The 12,829-nt window shown below is 41.7% G+C and overlaps 2 protein-coding genes across 3 annotated transcripts in view; one reads left to right on the top strand and one right to left on the bottom strand.

Moving 5' to 3' along the window:
* Positions 1 to 58: 58 nt before the first annotated feature.
* Positions 59 to 5,440, top strand: LOC116616151 (lamin-L(III)). 2 transcript variants are annotated; one of them, XR_004295221.2, is made up of 4 exons: positions 59 to 1,132; positions 1,413 to 1,474; positions 4,347 to 4,502; positions 4,934 to 5,440. XR_004295221.2 is itself a non-coding variant. In XM_032378072.2 (3 exons), the coding sequence occupies exons 1-3, from the start codon at positions 242 to 244 to the stop codon at positions 5,015 to 5,017; spliced, it is 1,131 nt and encodes a 376-aa protein (XP_032233963.1). In that variant the 5' UTR covers positions 59 to 241; the 3' UTR covers positions 5,018 to 5,440. The 2 variants fall into 2 exon arrangements, 1 of the variants encoding a protein (XP_032233963.1); XM_032378072.2 differs by lacking the exon at positions 1,413 to 1,474.
* A 158-nt stretch (positions 5,441 to 5,598) lies between these two features.
* LOC5509174 (IQ domain-containing protein H) overlaps positions 5,599 to 12,829 on the bottom strand; it is a 34,820-nt gene continuing 27,589 nt past the window's right edge. The window contains exons 29-36 of the mRNA XM_032378070.2: positions 12,463 to 12,569; positions 12,060 to 12,227; positions 11,282 to 11,470; positions 10,450 to 10,575; positions 8,714 to 8,775; positions 8,139 to 8,247; positions 6,975 to 7,157; positions 5,599 to 6,595 (exon numbers count right to left, since the gene is read on the bottom strand). Coding sequence (XP_032233961.2) covers positions 5,882 to 6,595; positions 6,975 to 7,157; positions 8,139 to 8,247; positions 8,714 to 8,775; positions 10,450 to 10,575; positions 11,282 to 11,470; positions 12,060 to 12,227; positions 12,463 to 12,569 — 1,658 coding nt within the window. The 3' untranslated portion in view covers positions 5,599 to 5,881. The remainder of the gene's footprint in view (positions 6,596 to 6,974; positions 7,158 to 8,138; positions 8,248 to 8,713; positions 8,776 to 10,449; positions 10,576 to 11,281; positions 11,471 to 12,059; positions 12,228 to 12,462; positions 12,570 to 12,829) is intronic.

Genomic DNA, 12,829 nt, shown 5'->3' with positions numbered 1-12,829 from the left:
TAAACGAGAGATTTGCACGCAAAATATAACCTGGTACGACGCAATTTGGCCTCAAGCGTAGCTGGGATGATTCGATGGTGTGATTTCTTTTACGTATGGAAAGACGAGACTTATAGGATTAGCAAGATACTGTGAACTCGATTTGATAAAAGAAAGGTAACATCTTATTATACATCGCATTCAAAATATTGTTGCCACCCGAAGAAGCTTTATATGATAGCTTGATATTAACTACTTGGAAATGGCGAAAAGTCGAGAGACAGTGGATTTGAAGGGAAAACTTTCTCGGAAAATAGCAGAGCTAACCATGGTTGTGCATTTGCTTTTTACGAGAAACCACGAAAGGGAAGTCGAAATTGACGCAATAAGAACTGTTTACGATCAACAAATTAAAAACATTGAGAGCGAGGTCAAGGGTAAAATATCTTGGTTGGAAGGACAATTAGAAGATTTAGAGAAAGGTAAAGTATTGCTGGAAATTAAAAATAATGAAATTGAGAAATACAAACAACAAATAACTGGACTGAATGAGAAGGAAGTCGAATTGAGAAAAACAATTGAACAAAAAGAGCATCTACTTCAGATGGCTGAAAAAGAGATTGTGAAACTAAGGGAACAGCTCACAAGCAAAGCTGACTATGGGAATATCCATGCTGAAGAATTGCAGAGAATTAGAAATGAACTTGAGAAATGTAAAAACGAAATTTCAGACTTGAATAGTAAACTCAATACAAAATCTCAAAAACTCAAGACTTACAAAAAGCATATAGGTGAACTACAAGAGCGTGAAAAAGACCTTGACAGACAGCTCCAAGAGGCTCTAGCGGCTAAAAATAGAATAAATATGCAATTGGACGGTTTAGAGGGTGACTGGCAAGGTGAAATGGACCGGCTTAATGATAGTATTATTCAAATGACAGAGGCCCAGACTCAAAATGAGGATAAAATCAACAAACTCGAAATGAAAAACAAACAACTCTCACAGCAGAATAAAGAACTTGAGGATACTAAACGACAGTTGTCGCACCAGATACAACAACTTATAAATGAGAAAAATAAAAGGAAGGAATCAAAATTTGTCAAACCAAAGCAGCAAACTCCAGAGGTGCCAAGATCAACTCCGGCATATGAGGTATGTATGTATCAGTGTCTTTAAGAAAAGCCACAGGCACCCCGAGGGGGAGTGGCTGGAAAAGTGTTGTTTTCAGAGTGGTTGCCATGGATACCAAATAGTCTATTTCTTTGGCTAGCAGTATACTAGGGGCTGTTTAAGGAAACCTGTTATGAAGGGGGGAGTGGTCTCTAAGTAGAGGGACCAGGTTCGGATACAGGGGAGTTGGATTGGGTGGATATCCATCCCCCCTTTTTTAGTAAAAAAATTTGAAAAGTCACTTTGTTTGAAAAATGTCTAGGGACGGGATGTACTGTCCGTCTGCTTGACTTTGCTGACGCGACAAATCCAATTCAGCTTGAGGTATTGTAAGATCTATGTAGTGACCTACCATGAACCACTTGATCAGTTATATGCCGTCTATCTCGCCATCCACTCCCCTTTTTGAAATCCTGGATCTGCCCCTGGGGAATCTAATGACTCTTCATAGGCTCAAATGAAAAATGCAAAAGGGATATGTACAGGACCCGAAACGTTCCCAAGACCTGAAACGACCCCCAAAAGTTCCCAACTGATCCCGGGACCCGAAACGATCCCCAAGAGTCCCCGAAATAAACCCCAAGGAATTGCAGTAATGGATAACTAAAGGAATGTGTAAGGATTGGCTTTCAGTTTTAAAAACATGAAACATTCAGCTTTGTTTGTGTTATTAAAAGGAAATTTACATTAACTCTAAAACTATAGTATTAAGATTTTAATATACGGCTGTGGGGGAATACAGTGGTTGAGTCAGAAATTGGGGTCAACTAACAATTCTTTGTGATAGTAATTTGAAGAACCCGGCGTGGATAAATCACTTTTCCATAACAAGCCATAAAAGAAAGTCTTAACAGATAGGACATGCTGCTTTTCGTAGGAAGCGAAATGTTTTAAAGTTATTTTTTGGCATGTTTGTTTTCGGTGAATGAAAGACCTCTCATCATGAGATCATGCCGCAGTGTACGCACGACTACATGAGGAAATTCAAAACTCACATAATATTACTTTCAACAAAAGCCACATCCTCTTAATATTTTATATCGGTAGTACTGTAGAAGGGTTGTTCGAGTGTATTACTCAGTGTGCTTTTGTCATTCCATCTTCTCAGCCAAACCGGCTGCCTAAAATGTGTCAGTAAATGTTCGTTCGCGTGAACAAGGATTTCGTGGTGAAATACATGTTTGGTTGTCAAATATAATATTAATTTTCAGGGGTGATGTTTAACGAAAATAAGATTTATGGTGTCAGAGTCATGTGTCGGAACCACAAAATGTTTAGAGTGTGATTGAAGGTCAAAAGTTTGGTTGATCTGAGCAAAGCTGTGCTATGTTTATGCTGTATTCCTTTCAGTAGCAATTTAAAGGTGTGTATTTGTTAACGCCGGGCAATGTAATAAATAGAAGTATTGTATTGGAATTTAATATTTATAAGTCACGTTGTTTAGAAATCGAGTCGCTGTTAACCCTTTATTATACTTCAATAATTGCAAGTATTTCTTCTGCTTTCCCTCTGTCCATTACCACAATTCATTAGGGTTGATTTCAGGGACTCCTTGGTATCGTTTCGGGTCCCAGGATCAGTTGGGGTACTTTTGGGGATGATTTCGGGTCCTGGGATCGGTTCGGGTCCTGGGATTATTTCGGGTCCTGTACAGATGTTTTGTTTATGGATGATACATTTCTAAAAATAATGCACCACCTCTTATATCCTCATAATGATTTTTATGAGAAATGAAGTTTTGTTTAGTAGAGTTCAAAAGAAAAAAGGAATGTTGTGTATTTCAAACCCTGAGGTTGTTTTAGATTGTTATGCACCACTCACTTCATTAAGGTAGGAAATGAGCGACTGTCACAGTTGGTCGACCAAGGGTCAGAAAATCAAAGACTTCTATTTGCATCAAACGTGTTTAGCAAAAAGGGGTTAATAGAACAAGCAATATAGCATTTGAGTTCTAGCAATTTCGTTGAAAAGATTTTTGCTACGTAAGTTTGTGAAGAGTTTGATTTTTAGGCCATTTTGATTATAAACTAAAACAATACCGGTTAGAGACCGGTTTTTTTTGTGGGTATTTTCAATCAGCATTGGTTTAGCTTCTAGAAAATTTACCAATTATTGGAGGTCCGTTGTCCTAAACCAATGAAGGGGGACTCCCAAAGACAACACTCTTTGCCCAAAAAAATCAAAATCATACTTGAAAAATATTGACATGATCTGCATGTTATTGACCTTTTACAGGGTAAAGTCACATATAATGGCTAAAGTAGAAAAAACAAAACATAGGTTTGCTGCAGTTTTAATCTGTGGTTCCATCTATAGAGAACGTGCTGTAAGTTATGGAACCTGTTATTTGGTTTCCATCAATCGAAAAACTTGGTGACGTTTTTGACAATTTGATTAGTAGCTTTGGAACTTTTGATTGAGGGAAAGGCAATCTGCTTGTTCTCGCGTTCTGTCTTGAGTTTTGTTCTGCATCTGTCAATTTTCATGTTTCTCTCTAAATTCGTATCAAGACCCCCTTCATATTTTGACTTCTTAACTTAACGAAGTGCATGAAGATAAAGGCACCTGAAAAAGAAACCGCGATGTTTTGTGTACGTGAAATGTCCACTTTTAGCAGTGAAAAAGCGCTTATCGCGGGTCGTATTAGGGTCATGAGTTCATTCACTACCGTCACGAATATACTGTAGCAATGTGATGCTTGTGTCACCAATGTTGTAGCACCACGATGTACGGTCACGAAATAAAGGCGGTTGCTGCAACACCAAGAAAACAACGGTAGTCAGTGACAGTCCATGGTAGTCAATGCAAAGGCGTAACCAGGGGGCTGGCCTAGGGGGCCCATTATCCCCCTTTTAGCAGCCAAAAATAAAGTAAATGTATGAGACATTATCTAAAATACAATTAGAAAATGCCTTGAAAGTCCCTTTTGGGTCTCCTGTTAAAATTGCTGGCAAAACCGCTGCAATGTTATGTAATGGTAGTCAATGGCGTGGTAGTCTTTGGTGAAGTCCTTTTTTCGCCAGTCTAGAATCGTATACACTGAGTGTTAATTACGGCCGCTTTCCATGGTTAAAAAAGAATGCTCTAACAGGGCCTGTGGTTTTTACACATACGGATTCGACAGTAAAAAAGGGCGAGAAAAGAGGGGTCTGCCCTATTATGTGAACCTTTTGCATCCACCACATTTGTTTTCTAGCGTGATGATGAGCTCGAAAGATTGCGCAGGGAGGTGCAGCGGTACAGGCTAGAAATCAAGAATCGGGAGTCGAACTTCAACCGAGTGTTTGCCGAGAAGAACCCGGTGGTTGTCGGCCATAAACAGAGCTCTACCGCGAGTTTGTCACCTGATGGGGTAAGGCATGCTTCTCGAAGCGCTAGAGAAAACCTGAAGGTGATTTAGCCATGGGGAATGGTCCATCCTCTCGCCTGGGTCTATCCCTCCTTGCCCCTGGGGTATGAGAGGGGTGGACCTTGGTGCGCGAGGATGGGAATAGTCGACGAAAGTTCGGTTGAAAACAGCATTCAACGAGTCTCTGTCCCTGCGCAAATGAACGACCCTTTTTCCCATTCAGTCTTCCAGTAATGGCGCACCCATCTAATGCAGGATTCCTTGTCTAGATAATTTGAACAGAAAGACTCATTGATTTACACTGTCATTCGGGCGGATTTGTTTCACTTCTTTAATTGCGCACCCAAATTTTCATTTCAAAGACAAAGAGTAATACTCACTGCTATAATAACACATCGTTGAGGATTTAAGAAAATATCTTTGTTTCTTTTCAGATGTTCCCAAATCTGACCGGATCCCGCAGTAGATCATCAGCCAATGGGCAAATCTCCCCGTCATATCTACCATCATTGAAATAATTCAGAAAAAAAACATTTACTTCTGAGGATAGTGTCAAGTATCGGTCGCTTTGTCAGATTTTCTGGCATCTACATCGTAGACCCTACCCTTGAAATATTCGAGTTGAACTCTGTAACAGACCTCCCCCCCCCACCCTTGAGAAGTAAAGCCCCCTAGTAAAAAAATCCTGGGTACATCACTATCACTCGTACAGTGACAGCTTGCTTGTATCCATCTATTTTGGTTTCTCACTTCAACTCCAAAGGCCAAACAACAAGAAAAACATATTCAGTTACATGTTTATCTTATCTTATTGCATACTTGAGTTTATTCTTTACGTGTATTTATCGCATCTGTCGGCCTTTCTCTATCAGATGGATCAAGCCCCTTTCCAGTACATATCAAACCATACAGTGAAACTGTAATAAAGTATATATTCTATACCAAGAGCATTTTATTAACAGTGCAAAGCTGTAGCAAGCATCGAAATATTGGGAGAGCCACGCCCCTACTGGGGAAGGGATAGCTTTATTAACTGTTACATTACACTCTGTGGGGCACGATTATTTATGGACAGATGGATTCCCAATAAATGCCTGAATACAAATCAGTCTCTTTTAATCACGAAAAATGTACCATTTAAAATACAATCTAAATACGTCTTCGAGTGATGAAAATCGTGTATTTACATAAAAAGTGTACAAATGCTTTCAAATATTAGTATTAAAATATTGCAAAATTAGGTATTTACATAGATACAGCAGCTGTTATACTCATCAAATAATCACCACTAAATCACCCCTGGAGGTTCGATTAACCGAAACATACATGCTTTTTATATTAGGACATATGAATGTGCACGTGTGTAAAAATAGTCATTTTTCTCATGATGGCGGTTTCTCTTCCTTGGAGTCGGAGGAGAAGGAGACCCGCCTTTGCAAGTTCCGTGAGGCAGCTTGGCTTGAGGATCTCGTCTGGTTGGAGTTCTTACCACCACCTTGCTCCATGGGGAGAGATTTGTCCTCCCCTTCAGCAACAGTATGTTCTGTTGCCTGGGTTTTAACATCAGTACCCTCAGCTTTTTCCGGAGCTTTATCGGAGACTTTGACTTCATCCGGGACCTTGACTTCATCCGGGACCTTGACTTCATCCGGGACTTTGACTTCATCTGGGACCTTGAATTCATCCGGGACCTTGACTTCATCCGGGACTTTGTCTTCATCCGGGACCTTGACTTCATCCGGGACTTTGTCTTCATTCGGGACCTTGCCTTCATCCGGAACATTTCCTTCAACTTGAACATTGCCCGTATCAGGACCCTTGCCCTCATCCGGGGTCTCATCAGTATCTAAGCCTTTGCCCTTATCCGGAATTGGGGTCTGCACATCTGCCACGCCATCGTCACTTGGAATTCTTATCACATTTTCAGCGCGTTCCCGAGGCGGTGGGGACGGGGCGTCCAGGACGTCTACAGACCCTGCCGGGGTCATAGCGTGAGCAGGGGAGGGGGGAGGGGCACTGCTCGGGACGGCTGATACTCGCTCTGCTTGTTCTGAGTTCTGCTTCACAGTTTCTTCCACTTCTTGTAATTGTTTCTCCTGGAAAAAATAAGGCACATTTAGGCTTGGCGATGGAGATAAATCCACATTAGGTTGAAAGTGTATGTGAAATGTGTAGTGTATGTCGCTGATGTTCTGTTTCCACATAGGCGTAAAACACAACTTCGACATCGTGCTGATTTATCAAGTTCAGCCATACTTTTCGCTTATGTCCAGATAGCAAGATTTCTCTAGATTTCGCTCTTAACATCTCGTCTCTTATGTTAGTGCATGTTTTTATTATTCTATGTCCTGTTTATCTTTCTCACAGTGTACATTTGTTTCACTGATGGTCTAGATATCCAGGTTAACCTACTCCTTCTTTCTGCAAGTTCTGCCTTGTTATCCTTAAATGGTCTAGATACCCAGGTTACTCTACCTTTTGTTCCTTCATGTCTTGTTTGTCCTTCTCCACGGCGTACATGACTTGTTGGTGTTCACGTAAAATGCGCTGCATCTCTTTGGGGCGTGGCGCTTGTAGCTGGGGTGAGCGGGCGGGCGGGGGGTTCTCAACGTTTTCTGAGGTGGTGCCGAGAATGTTATCAATGTCGTCGATCGCAGACTATAAGGAAAAAGGAATAGGTCATCTCAATGCAAAAAACACATGATCGCTATCATCACCATCACGTTAATCGTTATCATTGTAATAATCATTTTAATCTTTCTTGTCGTCATTGGTCCCTCGGTATCATCATTGTCATCACTATAACAATCAGCCGTCACCCGTCATCACCAGAAATCATAATCATCGACACTTTCCACATTATCATCGTCATCAGCATCAACATCGCCATCAAATACAACCATCATCATCAATACCTTCCACATCACCATCGCCATCAAATACAACCATCATAATCAATACCTTCCACATCACCATCGCCATCAAATACAACCATCGCCATCAAATACAACCATCGCCATCAAATACAACCATCATCATCAATACCTTCCACATCACCATCGCCATCAAATACAACCATCGCCATCAAATACAACCATCGCCATCAAATACAACCATCATCATCAATACCTTCCACATCACCATCGCCATCAAATACAACCATCATCATCAATACCTTCCACATCACCATCGCCATCAAATACAACCATCGCCATCAATACCCTCCACATCACCATCGCCATCAAATACAACCATCGCCATCAGCATCAACATAAGCCCTCATCGTCCTCGCAATAAAATACAACCATCACCATCATGATCAATAATACCTTTCACATCATCGTCATGGAGACGGGGAGGTGGGCTTTTTAATTGAGCACGACTTTTTTTACGGTAACTACCGTGCAAGTTACCCTAGTTTCAGGGCCTCGAACGTCTCGCTATTTAGTGGCCGCCGAGGTTGAGACGTCTCAACCTCGCAGGATGGTGTTTTATCAATGACGGCTTTTTTTTTGGACAAAACAAAACAAGAATTTGTAAGATTTTTCTTTTCCCACCCCCCCCCCCCCCCTCTCCTCCCATGAAAAAGGTAAATGGTCAGCCGCTTAGAACCCACAGCAGCACCAAGTGTACCGTTACCTGGAAGTTACTCTCCCCTTGCATGTTGGGTGCGGATATCTCCTGATGGATGACAGACAGGTTACGAGCGAAGGTGGACAACGAGCCTTGAAGATCGTCACTCATGACCCTGGATAAGAGAGACAAACCATGTATGGCAGATGACAAACCACGTAACGAGCCCTTTGACTAATGAACTTATATAATAAGAGAGACCACACACACCAGGCTCGACTAACAACGTACTATTAGACTCGAGCATATAGCGTGATACAAGGTGTAGCAAGTTACGGTAAGGAGGATAACATTTGCTGCAAATTCTTACTCTTGACTTTGAACAACACAGAAAAATAATTTTTTAAAGACACATGAACTCTATCTTAGCCACCATTCTGTCTGTACGTGTCAGGACGTAGCTATAATAGCTTTAGCTATAATATCTACCAAAACTAGTAAAATAATGTACAAACTTCTTTTTAGATTGTTATTTTGAGATTACTTCTGACAATTTCTCTTCCGGTTTAGAATTAAAATAATAACAAACTTGTGGCTGAGAAGGGCTCTTTAAGTTTTATTTAATAATTTTGAATACTCACAACATGCCCAGATGATCGCGCTTGGAGCTGTCCACAAGTGTGAAGATGGTGCCAGCCTTTTCCTGATGACGGGATACAGAAGGAAGGTTAACACTAGGTGCTACACTGGTTAAGACAGCCAAAGCTGGTCCCATTCTTTAGCCATTCAAATGAAAAAATAATTGATCTGGTGCCGGCATGTTGCAAATAATGGTTCAGCAAGAAAGTAAATCAACTAGGGAGGACTTGTTTATCCGCCGCAACCGTTCTATTTGGGAGGCACTTATTTCAAAATCCATTTTTTTTTATCTATAAAATAAAGTGCTTTTTACGTGATAACATACTACGCAGCTACTCCTTAAAGTCTCAAAATCCAAACACTCTTCCAAAACAGCGCCAAAACCTAGCGATTGTTTACAAGCATTATTGATGCTTTCATGAATATAGAATGGATTATTCAACTAAAACTGAAAATAGGGGATGTTCTTCGTGTGAGCACAAGGTCCGTAAATAAATAAATAAATAAATAAACAAACAAACAAACAAACAAACAAACAAACAAACAAATAAATAAATAAATAAATAAATAAATAAATAAATAAATAAATAAATAAATAAATAAATAAATAAATAAATAAATAAATAAATGAATAAATAAAAATAGGCGTCCGATTGATCAACGTCCCTTTGTCATGTTTGAAAATAAGCCAGCTGCATGTCAACACAATTCTTTGAAGCAACTGCAGTCTGAAATAGCCTCGTAGTAATGCAAACGGCGGCATCAATCAAATATCGTCAATGAAGGATCAGATCCCCGAAAGAACAAAAATGGATTTTTTTTAATGCCTTTGTAGTATCTCCACGGGACGTTTGTTGTCGGATTTGGCTACATACCAGAGTGATCTAGCTTATGCTTTATAGTTTTGCCTACAAATAGCACGTCCATTGGAAACCGAAAGTGGACCTTCGGCTGTGTGTGTGTGTGTGTGGGGGGGGGGGGGGGGGTGCGGGGGTGCGTTCGTACCCATTGCACTCCCCTGAGTGCGTGCCTGGTCGTGGATGGTTTTTTTTTAAGTTTGCTTGCAAATGAATATAATGTAAACAATGACAAAGGAGCGGATGTTGGAAATTCTATTAAAAGCTTCTATTAACTAGTACCCACCCTACCCACCTTAATATCGTAGCCGATAGCTTCTATTAATTAGTAGCAATCCTACCCACCTTAATATCGTAGCCGATAGCTTCTATTAACTAGTAGCCACCCTACCTACCCTACCCAACTTAATATCGTAGCCGATAGCTTCTATTAACTAGTAGCCACCCTACCTACCCTACCCACCTTAATATCGTAGCCGATAGCTTCTATTAACTAGTAGCCACCCTACCTACCCTACCCAACTTAATATCGTAGCCGATAGCTTCTATTAACTAGTAGCCACCCTTCCCACCTTAATATCGTAGCCGATAGCTTCTATTAACTAGTAGCCACCCTACCCACCTTAATATCGTAGCCGATAGCTTCTATTAACTAGTAGCCACCCTACCCAACTTAATATCGTAGCCGATAGCTTCTATTAACTAGTAGCAATCCTACCCACCTTAATATCGTAGCCGATAGCTTCTATTAACTAGTAGCCACCCTACCTACCCTACCCAACTTAATATCGTAGCCGATAGCTTCTATTAACTTGTAGCCACCCTACCCACCTTAATATCGTAGCCGATAGCTTCTATTAACTAGTAGCCACCCTACCCACCTTAATATCGTAGCCGATGCCGTGCGCGCGGCACATCTGGAAGAACACGCTGTAGTGAATGACGCTCAGGTTTGAGTGCAGCAGTCTTGTGCTGGTTATCGCATAACGGTTTGGATTGGGAGGGGGCTAGGAGAAGAAAATAGCATATTCAGGTAATAACAAAATAAAAAAAAGATAGATTTTTTGTGCGTGTTCTACCACCATACCTTAACATTTTTCAGCAGCGATTGCTACCTTTAAAAGACTGCACTGACATCGCTGAACTACTCTCTCTTTTTCGCTCCTTCTTTAATACCCCATACCGTAAACGTGCATTGTTGTCGTCCCTACTCTCCTTACCTCTACCTTTTTCCCCTAACAATTATCTCTATTATACCTCACGGCTCCTACAAGCTTCCACTATCACTTGTTAAGCGTCGTCGACGTCGTACCAACGTACCCTCTCGATCCTTCCTTTTCTCGCACCTGGTGTCCTCCAAAAACCATAGCTACCTTTATTTCTTCGTCATCGTCACCTCCACTCGACCCCTCTTCTCCCCATCTCCTCGTACAATATGTCCACTCCTACCCCTCCCCTATTCGAATACCACCTTTCACAAGACATAGCTATCTAGTTATCCTCGGTAACCCTTCGTTGTCGTCGCCTCCATTCACCCACACTTCCCTCCGTACCTCTCTTCCTTCTCCATATACCCTCTGCATCTCACAAGCAATAGCTACCACCCGTTACTTTTGGTAACCCTTCGTTGTCGTCGCCTCCATTCAACCACACTTCCCTCTGTACATCTCTCCCTTCTTTATATACTCTTTGCCTCTCACAAGCGATAGCTACCTCCTTATCATCAGTAACTCTTCGTCGCCGTCGCCTCCCGCTCTCCTCCCTCTTGCGTTTGACCGGCACCTCAAAGGACGCCCGTGTGGGGTCGATGGCTCCTCCGGTCACGTATAGCATCAGATTTGTCATGGCCATGCTGTCACTGTACTGAAGCTTAAGGTCTACTGCCCAGACTTGCTGTTCCATCTGTAAAAAAAGAGAAATGCATTTTTATTGAGAGCTCTACTTGATTAGGTCAGGAAAATAGAAAAAAAAGCAAAAGAAAATTGAAAAAACAAATCAAAATTTGGATAAAAATTGGTGGCTTAAAGAATGTCGATCAACCATCCCTTTTTATCGTTTCTAATTGAAAATACAACGGTTTATTAGCAAGGAAACTTACGAATGGAGTCTGGTACTGACGATATTCGATAGAAAATATCTTGGTTACCCAGGGAATTAGCAGATGGAAATGGATTAAGTCACTTGGCATTGAGCGGGAGCATAAAATGGCGGCGTGATTGGCCTTCTTTAAAATGCCATGCAAATTGCGCCGCTTATCGGTTCCAGAATCCTGGTTCCTTCCTTTTATTACATGTCATAAGGTCAACTTCTTCAGCCGTCTTATGGTTCACTCTAACAATTGAATTGAGAGAAATTACGGGCAGGTCAGTGTGGGAAAAGCTGTCTTTAGTACTGTTTTTCAGAAGGGAGAAATGGCGTTAAAAATACGAAATAATTTAACAAGGCTTTCTCCCGACGAAATCAGCTAGCTACATCCAGTGTTGTTAATTACCGTATGTGGATCGATGAAGGTAACAAAATCTATAGAAAAGTATCCCATAATTCCTCGCAGCTTGCAAGCCAGGGTTGTCTTCTCGATGGCCGCTGAGAGGACCGCGGGCTCGACCGAAGCCTGGGGTACGGAGTAGCCCCAGCACATGAGAGGTGATGTAGCGTGAATCTGGCGAAGAGAAACAGCGTAAGCCTCTCAAAAACACTTGACAGAACATAAGCAAGGGCTTAGTTAGAGGGGTGAAAGCGAGGGGGTGGAAGAAATGGACGAAAAAGGAAATGTTTAGTATTGGTATAGCACGCATTACCATTGTGAGACATGATCAAATGCACTCACATGTGACTGACTTAACACGTCAGTTCGTAGATACGAAGTCCTCTAAATAGCTAACAATCATTATTACCTGGTCGCCCATGGAGAGGATCTTGGAGTCTCCTGTTGGTTCGATGAGTATGTCAACCGTAAGAGCCGTCACACTTTCAGACGGAGGACACGCCTCCACTACACCCCCTAGCAATGACAAGAGGATGTCAGTATAGGGGATCAGGGTAGGGGAAAGACAGAGGGCACGCCTCCACCACACCCCCAAGCAATGAGAAGAGGATGTCAGTATAGGGGATCAGGGTAGGGGAAAGACAGAGGGCACGCCTCCACCACACCCCCAAGCAATGAGAAGAGGATGTCAGTATAGGGGATCAGGGTAGGGGAAAGACAGAGGGCACGCCTCCACCACACCCCCAAGCAATGAGAAGAGGATGTCAGTATAGGGG

This window comes from Nematostella vectensis, chromosome 5, assembly GCF_932526225.1.
Source record: "Nematostella vectensis chromosome 5, jaNemVect1.1, whole genome shotgun sequence".
In the NCBI taxonomy this organism is placed as follows: Eukaryota; Metazoa; Cnidaria; class Anthozoa; order Actiniaria; family Edwardsiidae; genus Nematostella; species Nematostella vectensis.
The sequence above is the reverse complement of the archived record's forward strand: the minus strand, read 5'-3'. Positions and strand labels throughout refer to the sequence as shown.

Coding starts and splice junctions, on each gene's coding strand:
- LOC116616151 (XM_032378072.2), top strand. CDS start 242: ATGGCGAAAAGTCGAGAGACAGTGGATTTGAAGGGAAAACTTTCTCGG. Junction 1,133..4,346: donor GATCAACTCCGGCATATGAG/GTATGTATGTAT, acceptor TTTGTTTTCTAG/CGTGATGATGAGCTCGAAAG. Junction 4,503..4,933: donor CGAGTTTGTCACCTGATGGG/GTAAGGCATGCT, acceptor GTTTCTTTTCAG/ATGTTCCCAAATCTGACCGG.